This window comes from Parasteatoda tepidariorum, chromosome 10, assembly GCF_982258835.1.
Source record: "Parasteatoda tepidariorum strain Cologne lab strain chromosome 10, Ptep-v5.0, whole genome shotgun sequence".
Classification (NCBI taxonomy): domain Eukaryota; kingdom Metazoa; phylum Arthropoda; class Arachnida; order Araneae; family Theridiidae; genus Parasteatoda; species Parasteatoda tepidariorum.
In genome coordinates, this window is record NC_141764.1 from 26,302,959 (window position 1) to 26,323,444 (window position 20,486).

Genomic DNA, 20,486 nt, shown 5'->3' on the forward strand with positions numbered 1-20,486 from the left:
AAACATATATACCTCTGGAGGTATATTTAAGGTATATTTGAGGTTGATTTTGAGTATTCATTTGCACCCTTTTCAACCTTTACGACGTATTTAAACAACAACCTCCTTTATACCTTTAAAATATACCTCGTTTATACCTCATTTATACCTCGATTTTTTCATAAGGGTGGGTAGGAATCTGCTCAGTAAATCAAAAGCTGTTCAGGGTGATATGTCATTTTTATTTAATAGAATTGTTTATTATACATTTACGTACAGAAATGTTTTAGCATTCCAGAAGAATATATCTCTTTACTACTTTTGGGACATGAAGCATTTCGACGCCTGCTGGAAGCTGAAGAGACTTAGCCATCTGTTCACGAACTGAGAACCTTGAGAGATGGAGAAGGGATCTTGGCGATTTCGTTAAAGTTCTATTTTCCAGCACATGCTCTTCGTACCAAGTCCATGCAAGTTGCAATAAAGTTTGCTCCGAAGTTTTTGTTGGCGCAAAGCTGCTGCAGAATTCTTCCTTAGTTAGAAAAGGGTCTGTTATGCTATTCCACAGTAATTTTAATGCGCGCGAGGACATAAATGGAGACTGACTATTGAAAAAGTGCAAATACAGTATTTGCAGTGATCTAACTGTCTTGGAGTTGAGTTCTGTTACATTCACCATACTTTCGGATACCCTGTCAATATAAATAAAAAATATCATCTAAATATCAGCACAATAAATGTTATAAAAAAAATAAAGAAAACAGGTTTGTTATGTGTAGCGTTTGAAACGACTAGGAATTGAAAACAAATACTAAAACTAATAAAATTCTCATAATACAGTAGTGTTCCGATTATCCGAGTTTCCGCTTTAACCGAGTTATCAAATATTTTATAATGTCTGCGAAGTTTTCCCTCATCGGGAACGAGTGTTGACTCCTAGGTCAAAAAAGTGACCTAAGATAATGTGCATTTTGAGTTTTTTTTCTTCTTTTTTTTATACAAATATCTTACAAACAATGCTTTGTATGGGGCCTCCCTGGCCGAGTGATATCACCCGCCAAAGGCTCGGGTACGAATCTCTGCGAATGCATAGTCGATACGAATCCGCATCCGTCTTGCACTGACCACAGTGCTGTCGTAAAATATCTTCAGTGATTATGGGTTAGAGTCCCTTTGCCGTCGGGATAACCGTGGGAAGTTCTCGTGGTCTTCCTCTCTATGTAACGCAAAAATTCGTTAGTTCCATCAGAAAATTTATCTCAATACTTGATCCAGGAGTACCCTTATCTTCTGGATTGGGTTCAAAATTACAAAGCTACGGAGATCCATCTACCACTGAGGATATTCCACGGCAGCATTCTGGTCGGTGCAAGCTAGATGCGGATTCGCATCGATCAATCATTGCCGGGATTTGAACCCGATTTACTTCATTGGAAGGCGAATGCTCTACCTCCTGAACTATCGCAGATCAAGAGAAAACTTTTGCCAAAATTTTTTTCCGAATTGAAGCACCTAACCACTGACCTACTTTACTTGATACGGCACATAAAATTGACATGTTTGTCTTCAGCAAACAGCAATAACTTTAAACTCAGTTATTTTAAATTATATTTTATTTTTGAATGTATATTATTATTATTTTTTTCGTATTTACTTGTATTCTTTCGTTAACTACACATGGTTATATAAATTGACTTCGCCTATTTTGTCAGATGAATAGCGAACTTAATATTCATATTAGAATTAATACGCACTTTAGCTATAATTGAATAGGCTCATTCTTAAAATATTTTTCAATATAGAGAGTATATAAATACTCACAAACAAGAGTCCATGAATCGCGTTAAGTGCCACAATTTTGCATGTGTGAAAATTATGCAATAACATAAATTACTAATTATACCAGTCAGTGATTAAAAAAAAACTAAAATAATTAATCGGTCCTTCTATTAAATCGGTTTAAAAAATATTTTTCAATATAGAGAGTATATAAATACTCAGAAACAAGCAAGTTTCCATGAATCATGTTAGGTGCCACAATTTTGCATGCGTGAAAATTATGCCAATAGTATAAATTACTAATTTTACCAGTGAGTGATAAAAAAAAACTAAAATAATTAATCGGTCCTTCAATTAAATCGGTTTAAAAAACGCTGCATTTGCGATTTAAAAAAAAAAAAAGCCTTTCATTATATCGAAATGTTTTTTTTTCTTCCTGATTTTAATTTATTTATTATTTTTTATTTATTTTAAATTTCAAGAAAATTAATTAAACATATCGATATTGATGAATTTTACATTTCTCAGCACTTTTCCGCTGAGCTGGAATCACTGGATAGCAATAATCTCCAGGAAATGATTCAAACCACTACCACTATCTCTATTAGAGCTCAATAGACGTGAAACATAAATTATCAATGAATGAAGAAAGAGTGACAGGACCACCAAGGTGGGGTCCTAGATAAGAATTGGTCTATGGTCAATGATTACTTTTCATTATTGAGAATTAGAAGAATGTGTTGCATCCTCCTGTGGAAATAGGAGTTGCCTGCATGCTTCTTTCAAAAGGGTTCAATTAATTCATCAATGCTTAGTATTCACTCATTTTGTGAAGAGTTGTAATAGATGGTTTATTTTGAAGATAAAAGGCCATATGATTAGAACAGGAACTAAAAACCTTGAAAGAGGAGAACAGAAGAACAATGTGTTTGCAAAGTCCTGTAGTCATGAATAAATATTTACAATAGTTTGCATACTCACAACTCCATGTCATAGCATTTAAATTTATTTATTATTATTAGATTTTTGAACCTGATGGCTTAGACTGCACGAGTCCTTATATCGAGCGCCGATTGCATTTTTTCCCTACCAGAAACAGTCGTTGAGCAGCCAAATCAATTTCATGGGTTTACAATTACTAATGTTCAATTTTGCAGCCTTCTAATTTTGAGCTCAATCCAGAAGACAAGGGAACTCCTGGATCAAGTATTGGGAGAAATTTGCCTTCGAGGAGGACTTTTTTATGGAACAAATCCGCATTTACGTTACATAGAGAAGAAAACCACAAAACCTCCTACGATTAGCCTAGCGGCAAGGTGACTCTAACCCATGATCTGTCTACCACTAAGGATATTTTACGTCAGAACAGTGGTCGGTGCCAACTGGATGCGGAATTGGCATCGACCAACCATCGTTGGGATTCGAACCCGGCTCACCTCGTTAGAAGGGGAACGTTCTTTCCCCTGAGCCATCACGGCTCATGCAGAGTCGTATAAAGTGTTCCCGACAACAACACCAATTAATCGATAAAAAATTAATTTCCATAAAAATATTTATTTTTAAATAATAAAAACTGTTCAATTTTTTTCAAACTTATACTCTTAATAAACACCTTTGAATTAATCCCCCCCCCCCAAAAAAAAATTATAAATCAAAAATCAAACAAGAGTTAAAGATGACACGTGTTTTATTTTTCAAACACGGGATATCTTTATATTGCTAATGCTTAATAATTGCTTTCCCAGAGCTTAACAATGACCCAATTTTTAATAAGGGAGTTATTTAAGAGCATGCTTATGATTGCCACAAAATAAAGTTCTTTAAATGTTTAAAAAAAATAATAAAATTAGAATGTTTTATGGAATAGGAAACTTGAACAACTAATAAAGAAAATTTGGCAAGAAAGTACAAATTAAAATTGAATTGATCATGTTGGCAAGATGATCGCGTCTGCGAAATTATCATGTCAGCGAAATGAGCTGTCAATGATCGTTATAGAGAAACAGTATCGGTGATGTGATCTTTCAATGATTCACAGAGCTGAGACATGAAGACAGCTCAATCAGAGCTCATTCGATGTTTTTCATTTCGTCTGTTTTATTAATAATTTGCTAAGTTCTATTATGATAGTGTTGTTTCTTGAATATATTTATTGCCGACCTCAAACATTTATATTTTTTACTGGATTTCTAAAAACACATATTAAAAGCGGTTATTACGGAACACCTTGTAAATAGAAATAAACAAGCGATTATCTGTAATGGAGTTCGAAGTAACTGTCTGTTTATTTTGGGCGAAGTGACTGTCTGAGCGTCCTTATTTGTAATTGCAACGTCAATTTTCAGTTCAGAAAGAGTTTGAAAACTTGTTTTTGCTGTCCAAGTAGCCACGTGGAAGCAGAGTGGGCAATCCAATGGATTATATAAAGTTAAGAAAATGCTAAAAATTCGGTCTTATAAATAAAGAGCAGAGACGAAAAAATAAAACATATGACGAGAGAAAAAATAAACAGTCTTATTAATCAAATAGGTTATAATGGAAAATAATTTACATACCTACTAACAGCTGACATCCAATATCTGTGGTATACATAATTCTCCGCAGATAGACCCTCTGTTTTTCCGTATTTAATCAAAGAGACTAAGTTCTCTATCTTCGCAAATAAGGAATAATAGAAAAATCTAAATGATGATTTTTCAACCTCGCTTTCCCAAATCTTCAATACATCGATTTTAGCTTCGTGTGCGATTCTGAGTACATCGTCTAAGATTCCATAAGGGGAATATCCATTTGACATACAAAACACTCGAAGGCATTCCACAAAGACACTCTGGTGAACTTTATTTTCGCTTGATAGTCTGAAATATCGAAGAGCCCTCTTGTTAAGTACACAATTGTCATGGAAGTATGCTTTTTTCACCATTTCATGAGCTTTCAAATAAAATTTTAAGGCAGACGACATATACTGAGAACACTGATGTTCTTCATGAAAGTAAATTAGTTGGCGACCACACCACGCCAAGGCTTTAGGGGAGGACATTTCGTTGAATTTTATCACCAACATCTCAGCTGCTGAGTTCTCGCTGGCACTTCTAAATTCCCCAGTGATGGTCACTTCGAAACACATTAAATTTAGACAGTTGATGTGAGTTTCATATAATCCTATTGCGACGTCTTCTTCATCAAAGAATGCACTATCTTCTTCATGTTGGTGCCAGCATTTCATTTCGAAGTTCTGTCTTTGCTCTAATGCTTTGACCACTAACAACAAATCATCAGAATCAACACTTGTTACACTCGTCATAATAATTATAAGTTAATATTCTTAAAAATTAGTATTTTCTTAAAATTGTTATCAACTTGATTTAAAAGATCAAACCTTAGATCGTTATAATTATATTTTTTTCTCCGGGCTATAAAATCAGATATATTTTTTTTTTAAAAAATCAAATTTACTTATTTTACTACTCAGTACAAACTGAATAAACTCAGGTGATTACAGAATAAGAGAGCTCAAATATTTCCCGAAAACCTTCATTTCCACGTGTACTGCAGTATTAGATCAAAGATATGATATTTTTCTTTTGAGCCTGATGATTTAATGCGTCTAAGGGCACAGAAAGCCACGCCCATACTTCCTCAGCGGCGAACTACAGTCTACCTCCTTTAATGACGCTCTCTGATTGGTTGAATGTGCTGCATCCATTCAACGAATTGGGTGCAACTCTTCCAAGACGAAAATAATGAGTTTGGTTACGTTACTTAAAAAAAATTGAATTAAGCTAAAATAATAAACAATTATTGAAGAGTGTTATGTATGAAATTAATTGATATCACAATATCAATTATAGACATATATTCATGCCTGAAAATTGCTTACGCAAAAAACTAATTTTATTCGTAAGAATATCGATATGAGTTTTTTTGGGGGGGAGGGGGGAGGGGGAGGATAATAAGATAATACAACAATACAACTTGAATACAAAAGTGTAATAAATAATAAAGTATAATATAAATAAAAATAAACGACTTATATTTCTGTTTACTATTTCGAAAGCAAGATCTCATACTCAGTCAAAAGTTGAAATGGGTTTAACTTCATAATCAGAAAATGTTTTGAATAATGTGTAAAAAGGTTTTCAAGTGCATTTTTGATTTAAAATAAATGATAAATAAATTTGCGAACGATACCTCAGATTACAATTTTAAAAATTCTTCGATTATTGAATTTAAAGTGGTTAGTGGGATAAAATCATTTTAAATAAAATAAGCAAATAAAAAAAGCAACGAAAATTATTACAAATTTTAAAACAAATCTCCATTATTCTAAATATGATTTATTCCATTTTTTTTTCTTCAAATAATACTTAGGTAAATAGACTTTCAAAACACTTTGATCAAATTTCATAAATATTTTTCATAAAATAAATTTAATTTCATGAATATTCAAAAAATTCTTTTACCAAGAATCCTAAATATTCTAAAACAAAAAAAAAGGGAAATCGATAGGATACTTAAAAATCAATGTAAAATTTATGTATGGACCCTCTGTTCAATATATGTTAAACTTTTTCAATATCAACATTTCTAATAGCACTGCAGATATGCGCGAAACAATCTCGTCTTTAATGATAAAAGCATAAAAAGTGGTACAAAAATACTATACATATGAAGCTTTAATTTTAAGACCATCTCAGATTCAATCCGCAACAATAATGACGGTCTCTGATCATTTCAACACTTGAATATCGTAAAGCATTTAACACTAATTTCGTACTATAAGTATGAGTGTCAAATTTTTGGAAATTACCCAATTTGGTCGGAAAATAAATATAAACGATTCTTAAAAACATCTTTCCTAGTCTGAATTATACAGATCACAATATGCTTAATCAAATAAGAAGGGACATTTCGTAAATTTTTTGAATATCGGGACACATTTGAAACTAATTTTGTACTATAATATGTGAGTTAAATTTTCCGAAAATTCTCAATTTGGTCGGAAAATAAATATAAACGATCCTTAAAAACATCTTTCCTAGTCTGAATTATTCTGATCAGAATAAGCTTAATCAAATAAGAAGGGACACTTTGGGAATTTTTTTTTAGTTTTTTGAATATCGTAACGCATTTGAAACTAATTTCGTACTATAGCATGTGTGTCAAATTTTTCGAAATTACCTCATTTGGTCGGAAAATAAATATAAACGATCCTTAAAAACATGTTTCCTAGTCTTAATTATACAGATCACAATATGCTTAATCAAATAAGAAGGGACATTTCGTAAATTTTTTGAATATCGGGACACATTTGAAACTAATTTTGTACTATAATATGTGAGTTAAATTTTCCGAAAATTCTCAATTTGGTCGGAAAATAAATATAAACGATCCTTAAAAGCATCTTTCCTAGTCTGAATTATTCAAATCAGGATATGCTTAATCAAATAAGAAGGGACACTTTGTGAATTTTTTTTAATTTTTTGAATATCGTAACGCATTTGACACTAATTTCGTACTATAGTATGTGTGTCAAATTTTTCGAAATTACTCAATTTGGTCGGACAATAAATATAAACGCACCTTAAAAACATCTTTCCTAGTCTGAATTATCTAGATCAGAATATGCTTTAATCAAATAAGAAGGGACATTTCGTAAATGTTTTGAATATCGGGACACATTTGAAAGTAATTTTGTACTATAATATATGTGTCAAATTTTTTGAAAATTCTCAATTTGGTCGGAAAATTAAATATTGACGACATTTAAAAATATCTTTCCTTGACCCAAAGACTGAAAATAGTATATACATTAATCTAATAAGGAGGGACACTTCGTGAATTTTTTTTATTTTTTGAATCACGTGTCAAATTTGAAACTAATTTCGTACTATAATATGTGCGTCAAATTTTCCGAAAATTCTCAAGTTGTTCGGAAAAAAAATATAAAGAGTACTTAAAAACATCTTTCCTTGACCCAAAGATTGAGAATACCGTATACCTTAATCTAATAAGTAGGGACATTTCGTGAGTTTTGTTTAATATTTTGAATATCGTAACGCATATGAAAGTAATTACGTATTACAGTATAGGTGTCAAATTTTCCGAAAATACCCAATTTGGTCAGAAAATAAATATGAACAATCCTTAAAAACATCTTTCCTAGTCCGAAAAACTCAAAACAGCAATGTATACACACACAGTCGTCCCCACTTAATTAATTAATTTGGTTCAAATAATATCCAGTAATCTAATAGATTTTTTACTAACTATTAGACTGGTTTTTATAATTAAAAGTTATCAAAATATAATTTTATTTGCAATTAGAGTGTCAGAAAATAGATAAAAGGGCCATATATGATGGAAAAATTAACTAAAATCCTGCAAAGTTTGGTCTTTTATTCCTTATACCCTTTCTATAGAATATTTTGCTGAAAACGGAGTTGCTGGTATACCTATTGTTTTACTGAAAAATAAATGTTGATTTTAAAAATAGACATACATTTCAAATGTTAATTATTTTAACTACTATTGCGCACTGTTTTAAATCGAGAATGCATTTCAATACGTGTTACGAACTCCATAACAATATAACAGGTATTCTTTTGTCTAAAACTGATAATGAAAAGTATTTTTCTAAAGCCTGTTTTTCAAAAAAATTTTTACATATACATGTGCTGATTGTGTAACTACTGTCAACGCTTGATATAACAACCTCTTTCGTCCGTTAAAAACGGACGTTATAGCTTACGTGCCTCAAAAATTCCACGTGTATTTATTAAAAAAAAAGAGAGAGAGATTTCTTTTTTAGCGTAATAGATTCTTTTTCATATTTAAATGACGCATCTTTATTTCTTTTAAAAGTTTATATATACATACATGCATTCATTAAAATAATAATTCATCGATGAAAATACGCAACTGCAAAGACAGAATGTTTTAACGTGAAAATAAACCACAGAAGGGGACTGATATTTCATAAAACGAGTTAATACAGTTCTCAAACTAGAAAAGTATGATTGATAACTTTACGGAAGTTAACAATCATCCTGAATGCCTATTTCTAAACTAATGAATGTGTACAAGACTTCATGCCGATATCCACGTCATGCTGAAACGTTCAGTTTTTGTTATCAGTAAGAAGTAATACATATTTGATTAACTTTCTGACTCAGAATCACGACCACCTTGAACTAGAATCTTGGGGATCGTGCACCCCCCCCCCCCCAAATAGATTCTCCCACTTCTTTCAAAATGATTTCTAAATGTTTTACTTTTATTGTGTAGCAACATTAAAAAAATAATAATAATATTTAAAATAATTTTTTCGCTGAACCAAATTCAAATCGTAATTTCTAAACGGTGTTAAATCAACATCGCGTTTATATGAATAACGAACGGAATTTTATGAATCGGTTTTAATAATGTAATATTTAATAGCTGTAATTGGGAGTCGAACAAAAGAGATCACATTGAAGTTCGGTAATAAACGGAGAAGTAGAAAAATAGCCAAAACCATGCTTACATAATGTTAGCACATGTCATAGAGGATTGCGCTAATGGTTTTCTTAAATCCTAGTGCACTGCTGCCCCTGCGCTCAAAGCAACCCTTGAGACCATCCCTATACACCTTTAATCATGTAGGAAAACATTTTCTGATAAGATCGCGGTCTCGCCATCAGTGTCCGCCTGAAGCAAGAGTGTGATGGTGAGGATTCGGATTAATGTTCCCCCATTTTTTCGCTAATATTTCTGCAAATATCAATTGAAAGTAAGAAAATAAAGAATTGTTCCTTCTTAGTTGACAAGAGGCTTTTAAATTCATGTTTAATTTGAAAGCCCCATGGTAAAATCTTATGCCTTAACCAAGTTCTGTTGCTCGGCGTACATTTGCTCGGTATACCGTACATTGTTTTTCTTAATATTAAGCTCCACTGCCAGGTATATATTTGCTTGTCATACCCTACCCTGGTGCTTTTTTTCCTCGGATGTTTTTTTTTTCCCTGATGTTTTTTTCTACCCTGATGTTTTTTTTCCCTGGATATTTGCTTGTCATACCCTATCCTGATGTTTTTTTGATTAAAGATTGAGTGCTATACATTATACTTAGCTGTAATACTTCCAGTAAATATATGAAATTTTAGTTGTAAATCAAATCCTGATTTCAGCGTCTCAAATTTTGTAAAATTGTTTAGCCTATCTTGATATATTGTCTTTGTCCAGGTAGAAGATAGTACTTGATTTTTATACATTGTATCCTCACATGTTGATAAGAAGAGCTAGAAACACAATTGGCATGAAGTTAGGATTAGGGATTATAATTGAAGCAATTACTGATGGCAGTCCACCATTGCCCACTCGTACTGAGTTTATTTACATATATCCCATAAATTTAAAGTTTATCATTTAAAATATGAAGTAAAAGAATCCTTGCTATATCTATTATTAAATTATCAAAGCATTGGATGCGGTGTTAACGCATTTATAGTTCGTTCATCAGGAGTTGACACTTGGCTCCGCCTTCATCACGTGATGTCCGACGATACTATTTCGCTATTTTTGGGAGAAGGGTGCGAACAATCCTGAAAATCCAAAAATATATCTTTTAACATTTCATACATTTGATGATATTTATCTCCTTTGAGTGAATTTTTTGTCCTTTTTGAGACATTTTGCTGCAATATAATTAATTAGCTAAAACCTTGGCCTGTACTTGGCTGTAGTGCTGACGAAGAAGAAGAAGGGAAACGAAAGGTATAATAGCAGATGATAAAGCGAAGTAAGTGACTGAAATAAACTCTTCATCCGAGAAGGTGAAGTCAAGTGCCATTTCCTGGTGAACGAACTATAACTGATTCTGAATTAGGAGTTTATTTTTTATTATTAAACTAGGAAGCTTCACACCTCTTTCGCTCCGCTCATCAACCCCCAATCTGGCCTGTAAATCACATTTGTTTTATGCTTCCTTAAAAGTCAACACTTTTTTTTTAAAAAAAGAAGGATAAATTTATTTTTAAAATATATAATAAATTAAATTTTAAATAATTATTTTAAATAATTTTTTGTAACAACATTTTGTTAATATGTTAATAATCGAATTGAACTATTTTAGGCGATAGCAAAAGAGTAGCGTACTGCGGTTAAGTTTCCACTGCGTACTGACTTTCTCATTATTTTTTTTTTCTTCTAGGAATTCATATACATCTGCTAACAATTGAATCTTACCAATTCCACTTTACACTTACCTATAATTGAGAAAATGTATTCAAAACATCTTTGGCATAATTATTAAAGAATTCAAATAATGACTATTACTAAATGAAGTAAGTCTTAAATAAAGTTTAAATTAAAAAAAAAAAAAAAAAAAAAAAACACTGTCTATTTTTTATTAATAACCTCTGTTAAGTTTCAAGTAGATATTAGAAACAACACCACAATAATTATATCGAATTTTCTCCTTCCAAATACTACATACATAATATTATGTTAGGATATTTATTTTATATCGATTCAACGCATTCCGCATAAAGTTTTTAAATTCTTATAGTTTTTAATCCTTCAAATCGACGTTATCAACAATCCTTTTCAAATTAAGTTATTTCTGATTCATGATGAGCAATTAGGTTTATGGATGATAAGATTATGACTTAATTAATAGTTCAAATTTTTTAATTCTTTTTCGAATACCTTGTTTTTTCTGGTTTAGTCTTTTTACCTTTAAATTCCATTTTTCTTTACTTTACATTCTTCTTAAACTGCACATTTTCAGCTTCAAATCAATTTTTTTCCTCATTCATGTCTGGAATGGGTATCGATTTAAAAGGGCTCAAAATATGTCGAATTTTATAAGATTTTTGATAATTTTTGAAGTAATTTATAAATTTTTACATCATCGTATATTATTGAATGGTTTGGGTATTATTTATTCGTTATGTTATATGTATAGTAAAAGTGGTTTATACTGTCATTTATCATAAAAAGGACTAAATTTAAGAAAATTCTTCTTACAAGGGAAACTAGGGAAGTGTGACTCGCCAATTTTGAAATAAACTAGTGGGATGTATGCCTTATGAGGAATAATTTTAGGGGGCAACATTCGTTTCGGTCCATAGAGGGTCCGGTCCTATGAGAGATAAAAAAATAATTAAGTATGTAGAAAAATCGGTATTTCATTACCTCAATGCAGACTATTAGTTATTGTAATTATCTCATACTTCAATTAATCCAATTCTACGTACTTAATTATTTTTTATCTCTCATAGGACCCTCTATGGGCCGAAATGAATGTTGCCCCCTAAAATTATTCTTCATAAGGCATACATCCTACTAGTTTATTTCAAAATTGACGAGTCACACTTCCCTAGTTTCCCTTGTTAGCTTTATTCTGCTTAATAAGTTAGGCAAACCTTTTTTCAGTCTTAAATAATGCAGTCTTTAAAATGCTTTGATCATCAAATTTCACAATACCTCACCTATGGGCTGTTAATAGGGTACCATGTCCAAGAGTTCGGGCGTTTGATCCCCACCGGCAGCAGACTCCCCGTGGTGTAAATGGTGATTGATGCACGTTAAATCTGTCGAGTCACAAAGTCCTCCATAGTTCCCATAACAAATCATACCCTTGGGGTTACTGATCCAGGAGTTTCCTTGTCTTCTGGATTGGTTCAAAATTTTCAAGCCTACCGAATTGAACATTAGTAGTCGTAAACCCAAAATTGGGTCGGATGTTCAGAGACGGTTATAAAATGAAATAAAATATCTCTGATATAGTGATATAGAAAATTTAGTAGCGCAATTGCATTGAAAATCCTATTCTCGCTTAAAATTTATTCTCGCAGTGATACACGCAGTAGTGGATAAAAAAACGCTTTTATCTCCCAGAAGTGTAGAAAATTACATAGAAACGATATAACTAGGACGGCAACAACGAAGGAAATATTAAGAAAGTGCAGAAATAAAAAAATTAAAAAAAATTAAAAGGCTACCGTTATAACAATTAAGTACTAGCCATTAATACCGTGAGGGAGAATGACATTTTATTCATATTTCACTGTTTAAAAAAATAATAAATTAGGTTTATTATTTCCACATCGACATACATCTATGTTATAAAAATAAAAATTATATTTTCACTACTTTGTATTTTTTATTATTATTTTCTTTATTTCCACCACAATTATTTTGTTACGTCAAAAGGTTAATGGTAATCTCATTTAATATAGTATTTTGCCTTTTTATATCAAATTCGTCTTCTTCTAATTGTTCACTGTAAAAAACTTCAGATCAAATTATGGTAAAAAGTAAGGGCACCCTGAGTGCAGCCCCTAATAAATAAATTTTCCGAAATAAATTTTTACCGTACAATTTTATACCGCATTTTTAACAGTAATATTTATTTATTTATAGTTGATTTTGAGATTTTATAGTGAATATTACTTTAAAAATGAAGGTCTATCATATTTTTGTTTTGCAAAATTTTGATGTAAAAATGGATTTTACTGTAAAAAGTGATGGCACCCTGAGGGCCGGTACTTCTTACCGTAATTTGATCCGAAGTGTTTTACAGTGTACAGTTTTTTCGTAAACTGCTCATTACAGCACTGCGTTTACTGCATACCAATAGCTTTTTACTACAACTACGTCATACCAATAGCAAATGATTTGTCATACCAATAGCTGTAGTAAAAAGCTATTGGTATGACAAATCATTGGTTACAAACATTTTAATTTAAAATAACCTTATTAACCCGCATGGCGTTAGCAGTTTATGGGTGACGTAGTTTTCATTTCTCTTTTTGATAAATAAATCATTTTTAATTACAATATTCTAAGCAATCTCATTGAATTCAAGATTTTAATTCAATCATTTTAAATGGCACTATTCTAATTCAACCATTTTAAATTGTAATATTACAAAATTTTGCTAATCTCTAGAAAAGCATGTGTTGAATATCACGTTCGGTTTTATTAATCAATACCGTCAATAATTTTACCGTCGGTTACCGTCAATAGTTTGAGCACACTCAATGAAAGAGAAAAGCTTGAAAAAATAAACAATGTGACTCGTAATGATCGAAAAATTATATGGTATGCAAACAGCTGAAGTATCAAAAGTTAAAAAAAAAAAAAAAAATTATAAAAAATTGCTTAAATCTTATGATTGTAATGATATGATTAAATTTAAATAATGTACTACTATCTAATTTCTGAAATTTCATTCCATTGATTTCATTCCACCAAAGTAAAGCATTCAAGGAAATACATGACTGACTCTGTTATTCGTAGTACTACATGTAATACAAAAATTATAAATACTTTCGCATTAATAAAAGAATTAAAACTCTTTTGGTTTCATAAAATGTCTTTGTCAAAGAGTAAGCGTAGAGATATTTCATTTTGGGAATTAAAGGCTGAAAACATACCATTGAATTGTAATTAGATTTATATTTCAAAGGAGGAGTTATTTTTAGAATCGTTCCCTCTTTCGCTTCCATATTAGGAAGCAGTAAATGATTTTCGGTGATGCGTAAGGTTACAAGACTGTGCCTTTTTACCTCAATCTGTGTCGGTATATAACGCAGGAACACTAGTTTTTGCGTGTCCTTTTCATCATGTTGTGGTCCTGATAAGCAGTTCCGGAATCGTCAGAAATCTTGTCCACCCCCCTCCCTTGTGGAGTGTGGATGTGAACTGTTGTAACCTCCAACCTACCTTTAAATAAACCGTTTGAGAAAGTATGATGGCTTACAATTGCATTATTCAAGCTAAATCGAACACTGATAACAGGGATGTAGCCCTGTTATTATGTACACACAGAAAATTTCTTATTATCTTTATCCTTGGAAATATAATTAATTTTGAATTTAAAATTTCGTGTAAAAATTATCATTTATATTATATATTTTATTAAAAAAATTCTCATACAATGAAACAGTTCCTTCAATTATTATGCTATTAAGTATTGTAAAAGAGACCTATCTTCTACTGGTCCATTTTAAACCAATCATAATCTAGCGCTAGTGCAAACATCATACTTTACCACAGTGCATTGAAGCATTTCTATTTGAAATATTTTGTGTGCATACACTCTGATTAATATACAATTCTATATCAAAGATATTCAAGACAATAAAGAAAATGTAAGTAATTTTAAAATTAAATTTAGTTTTAAGATCAAATGAATTCTAAATTAAAATGCTTTCAAAGATTAAACTTATTTAATTATGAGTGAAAAGTTTAGCCCTTTACATTTAAAGGGCAACTTAAAAGAATATTACCACTCTAAATTAAAAGGTAAGTCTCCATTCATTTTAAAAACATTACATGTAAGAAATTATTTATTTAAAATGTTAAAATTTAAACTTTGAAGCTCTCTCCTGTTGGGACCATATTTCCCAGATTTCAGCTTGTTGGTTAGAACTCCGAAACCATCGAAAAACAGGGTATGTTTGTTCCGAGAAAGTGCATTTTTCTGTCTGATTTCGTAACTTAAAATATTGTCTGCTGTTATTAATTAGCATATATTCGAGGTTACCCCCTCTAGTCATTAAGATTGAACCCCCCCCCCCCACTAAATTGAATCATAGAACGTAAAGATCCAATTATCAAACGATATTTAGAGCGGTTCATGTTTTGTTTTTTCCCTTCTGCGCACTGTACAACTCTAAACAATAGAAACAACAGTTTAATTATAGCAACCATTCAGTTAAGTTGCTTTATTGGTACAAAATGCATTTGCAAACTTTTGTGCTCAGTTAAGACTTATAAAGCTTTGTCAATTTGGTTGGGGATAAGACTGCGTTGGGACCGAGGGTGTGCGATATTGGTCCTCGTTAAATTGTGCTACCGTACAGTGCTCGATTTCGCGCGCAGGTCGTCGGGCTACCGAAGTGGGGGTGCCATCCCCTCCACAGAGGATCAAAATTGTGATGGCATGTCTTCAGATCATCCACCGAGATGTTTCCCAGACCGTCGCCAATAGCCCATTGTGCAGCTCTAGTGCGACGTAAATTAACAACAACAATTTGGTTGGTTGGTTTCGTATGCCTGTTCAGGCAGAGGGGTGCGATCGTTCTTGTTTTCCAGTGACGCCATCTATGGCCAAAAATTCGACTGCTGCCACGCTCATTCGTCGCACCCCTTCATAGGGCAGACCCTTTCATACATCCATTTATTCATCCACAGATCGTAATTTTGACCTGAATCAGAGAACAATCGATCTCCAATCCAGTACCCCCAGAGGTATTGATTTGTTACGGGAACATGGAGGACTTTGCCACTCTACAGATTTTACGTGCATCAATCACCATTTTACTACACCGGGAGTGTTCGGCCGGCGGGGTTCGAACCCAAGAACTCTCGGACATGGATCATGGACCAGTGCCCTGCCGACCAGACTATGCCGGCTTAGCTTTGTCAAGTATAATTATAGATAGCTCGAAAACAGCACGAAACAGCACGAAAATTCATCCAAGAGCAAACAACAGGATTCAAACTCACTACCTCCACGCTACACACAGCGTTTGGTGGACGATACCTCATAGCCAGAGAGCCCCATTGAATTTATTCATTTGTGAATAGTAGTACACCATTTGCTGACTTATCGCCTTTGTGATGCAGAAGAACAGGCAGCACAATTCAAATGCACAGAAAGATAGCTCGAAATTTCGTCCTCGATTGCGGTGAGATTTGAATCTGCCACCTCAATATGTCCAAGCAATAGAGCGTCTCACGGTCATTACCACTCCTGCCAGAGAGGTCCCTTATTGACCAGAGAGGTTAAATATGCTATAAATAATAGTTGTTGTTCTAGTTCAATTACGTCGCACTAGAGCTGCTATTGGTGACGTTCTGGGAAACATCCCTAAGGATGATCCGAAGACATGCCATCACAATTTTTATCCTCTGCAGAGAGGATAGCACTCTCACTTCGGTAGCCCGACGGCGTGCACGCGAAGTTGAGCACTTTACGGTAGAACAGTTTAACGAGGACCAATACCGCGCATAGTGATGCTCGACTTCGGTGATCTGCTGGGAACAGTGTCTTAACGATCAGTTATTGCGGGACTCGCTATAAATAGAGATTCTGTAACTATTTCTGCTCCCGAAAATTCGGTAGGTGGTAGATAAGAAGATCTATGCCTCGCACTTTAAGCCTCTGTGTCTTGGAGAGCATTTCCGACACTCAAGATGTATATTTCTTTATTTCTTTGCAGTAGTCCCTTACTTCTCAGTTTTTGTTGCTTTTCAATTAGACAAGATCCTTATGAGTCTTCTTGACAGTATTAAATTATCCTTACTCCAAACACTCATGCAAGGTTTGATTCTTCCTGTTGTTGTTGACGTATGCCTGTTTAAGCAGAAGGGGTGCGATTGTTCTTGTTTTCCAGTGGCGCCATCTATGGCCAAGAATTCGACTTCTGCCACACCATACGTCACACCCGTTTATAGGACGGGCCCATTCATTCATCCACAGATCGTAATTTTGACCTGAATCGGAGAAAGATCGATCTCCAATCCAGTACCCTCAGAGGTATTGATTTGTTATGGGAACATGGAGGACTTTTGGGACTCGACAGATTTAACGTGCATCAGTCACCTTACTACACGGAGACTCTTCGGCCGACCGGATTCGAACCCACGAACTCAAGGACATGGGAACAGCGCCCTACCGACCAGGCTATCCCGGCCTATGATTCTCCCCTTGTCTCTGGCTTGTAATACAACTCTATATTTTGTGGTCCTGCAGTGAACTGCTGGTAACACACGGTTCCCAGTAGAACACCGAAATCAAGCATCACCGACTGCGGTCAGTTTGCGGCCAGTCAGTTTGCAAAAGTGGATGACCACTTTTATCAATCTGCGTAGGGACCGAGGGTGCGCTGTATCGGTCCTCGTGAAACTGGTCTACAATAAAGAGCTAGACTTCGCGCTCTGATCATCGGGCTACCAAAGCAGGGGAGCCATCCTCTCCTCAGAGGATCAAAATTGCGATGGCATACCTTCAGATTATACTCAGGGATGCTTCCCAGACCATTGCCAATAACCCATTGTGCAGCTCTAGTGCGACGTAAATAAAAACAACTACAGCAACAACTATAATTTGTGCTGTTTTTGTATTATTATTTGGTTGCTAACGCCTCACTAGAGCTTCACTATTCGCTTAATGACCTGAAAATAATACTGTCACAAACACACACTATACTAATACTGTTTAGATCGGAAGATAGAGGGTTATAATCACCCGGTATCTGACCTACGCTGAATACCATCTTTTCAAAAGTTAATATTTATGTATCGTTTGTTATTGAATTGCAATATTAAACACAGTAGAATATTTTATTTGCAATCAGTGTTTAGACTTCAATGTCTTAATGTTGCAAGAAAAAGCATTATCTTTCTTCGATTTTTTAAATGCATGATTTAAGGTAGTACGTTTAAACAGAATTTTATTATGATCATAAAAGTAAGGCAAAAAATTAATTTTTTTATCAGTTCAAGTTAAAACAAAAATATTTTGAGCAAATCATTTCCGTAGTAATAAATATTAATATTAATTGAGTTCTGAATAAATCTGAATGAATGTATCACATTTAAAAAAAAATTATTAGAAAACAAGGAATAAAAAAGGTAGTATTTCATTGAAACTTGAAACTCAATTTGATATGAAGCATTTCTCCAATTGCTTACATAAATTCAGAACATGATTACAATTTTTCAAAGCTAAGATGCTTTTATTATAAACACACTTTAAAAAAAAATAATAAAGGAGTAATTTATTAAGATAATCGTGCCACAAAAAAGTAAAAAAATTGTTTTACAATTAAAGAAAATTGCTTTTATTAGAAAAGTACTTCAAAAAATTTAATGAAAATAAAGGTTCAGTGAAAATAATAATTAAAAATAAAATTAAAAATAATTCCTTTATTATAACAAACTTATGAAGTAAAAAAATAAATTCAGAAATATTCTACTATAATTACAACGCTAGAAAATAAAACGAAATCCCCTTTAGTTCTAAAATGAAAATAATTATTTTCTATTAATTGACAGGCGGAAACACTTGAATAAATTATAAGTTCTAAGATTTGAATACTTTATTTATGCAGACTCTTTCTTTTAATTCTAAAATAAAAGAGGGCGCCACGTGCTCTGAATAACTCTGGCTAAAAATAAAAGTTATACAGACTCATGCTTTGCATAAAGATAGGAAACTTTTTTTTTATTAGCATATAAATAGAATTAAGAGCTTATAACAATTTCAAAACTAACTAAACAAAAATTTATAATTTTTAAAATATAACAAAATATACAAAAAAACTTAATTTTAAAGGAATACATCAATTTCAATATAATTTTCATTAACAGAGTGAATAAATTAAAATAAGTGATATTAAGTCCAACAACTAAAAAATAATATATTCTAAATTAAGAAGAAAGGCTTTTTTAAAAAAAGCATTTATTTAAAAATAAATATAAAAAAGACGACAATTATTTTTTTAGACAATTATGACAATTATGATTTTTTTTATGACAAGGTATTAAATGTGTACGTTAAAATTTTGTAACTATAAACTTTTTTTAAAAAAAACTATATAAACAAGCATTACCAGAGAAATAAAAAACTATGAAACTTTGTTTTTATGAATTCTTATTAAGATAATTAAATTCAATAATATTTTGGTCAGGTCAAATATAATCGATTTTATTTATTATCTTTCCCTTCTGTGTCCTTGATTCGGAATTTCCAAGGATTTCTTTAAATTTTCAGAAGAGATTAATCAGTCTCATAGAAGATTTACCTTAAAAAAGTTTAATTGAAATAAATTATTTTTAAGGTGATATTTGCAATATTGAAAAGACATGATTTTATTTCTTCCCTGCGATCTGCAAGATTATTCCTTCTGCAATTATGATTGCTATATAGTTATTGCATATAGCTATTATTCGATTTTATAAAAAAGAAAAATAATAATTTAAGTGAAAGGAATATTTTATTTACGTTAAAATATTGAAAAATAATAAAAAAATATAATTTCAGAAATAATGACAACTAACCGGGTTCAAACCCCGGACCCTTGGGCCAACTAATTTAAAGATCCCTATCACGTCACACTAATGGCCACGACACAAACGGCTTTGCCACGTATGCTAAAAGAAGGGGGGGGGGAAGAAGAAAATCATTCAGTTTAATTTTTAGTAATAATTTCACTTCAAAGGGGAAAAAATCACATCGTCCATTTTCTTTTTTTTTTCCTAATAATATTAGTGTTTACCTTGTCATTCAACAAAAAAAAAAAAAATTTCGCTTGATCGATTTTTCCAAAAAAAAATTTTTTTTTCTAAGATTTATTTTTGTTTTACCTCGTTTTTAAGGAAAAAAATCATTAAACTTAATTTTTCCTTAATGATTTCACATTACTATTTTAGCTTCGATTTTGAAACGATTTCGGATTTCTTTTAAAACAGTTCTAATAAAAACATTGATTTGGTTAGAGAGTTAAAAAGTTATTTTTTTGCAATAAGATAACTTTTGATTTAATGAGAAATTTAGTTGGTTAACGATACAACTTATCATATGGCGATACAACTAGTTGCATGATATAGTTATTGATTCTATTAACTAGATTAGTAAATTCCATTTACTCACTTAATAGGTTGATTAGTATTTTCTTATTTATTGATTAAATTAGTAAACAAATTAGAATTGGATATTTGCACTTCAAGAA

The 20,486-nt window shown here is 32.1% G+C and overlaps 1 protein-coding gene across 1 annotated transcript; it reads right to left on the bottom strand.

Moving 5' to 3' along the window:
• Positions 1-200: 200 nt before the first annotated feature.
• LOC107452058 (uncharacterized) lies at positions 201-5,333 on the bottom strand. The gene is made up of 2 exons (XM_016068349.4): positions 4,314-5,333; positions 201-671 (listed from the first exon to the last, which is right to left on the bottom strand). The coding sequence occupies exons 1-2, from the start codon at positions 5,060-5,062 to the stop codon at positions 266-268; spliced, it is 1,155 nt and encodes a 384-aa protein (XP_015923835.1). The 5' UTR covers positions 5,063-5,333; the 3' UTR covers positions 201-265.
• Between the last annotated feature and the right edge of the window lie 15,153 nt (positions 5,334-20,486).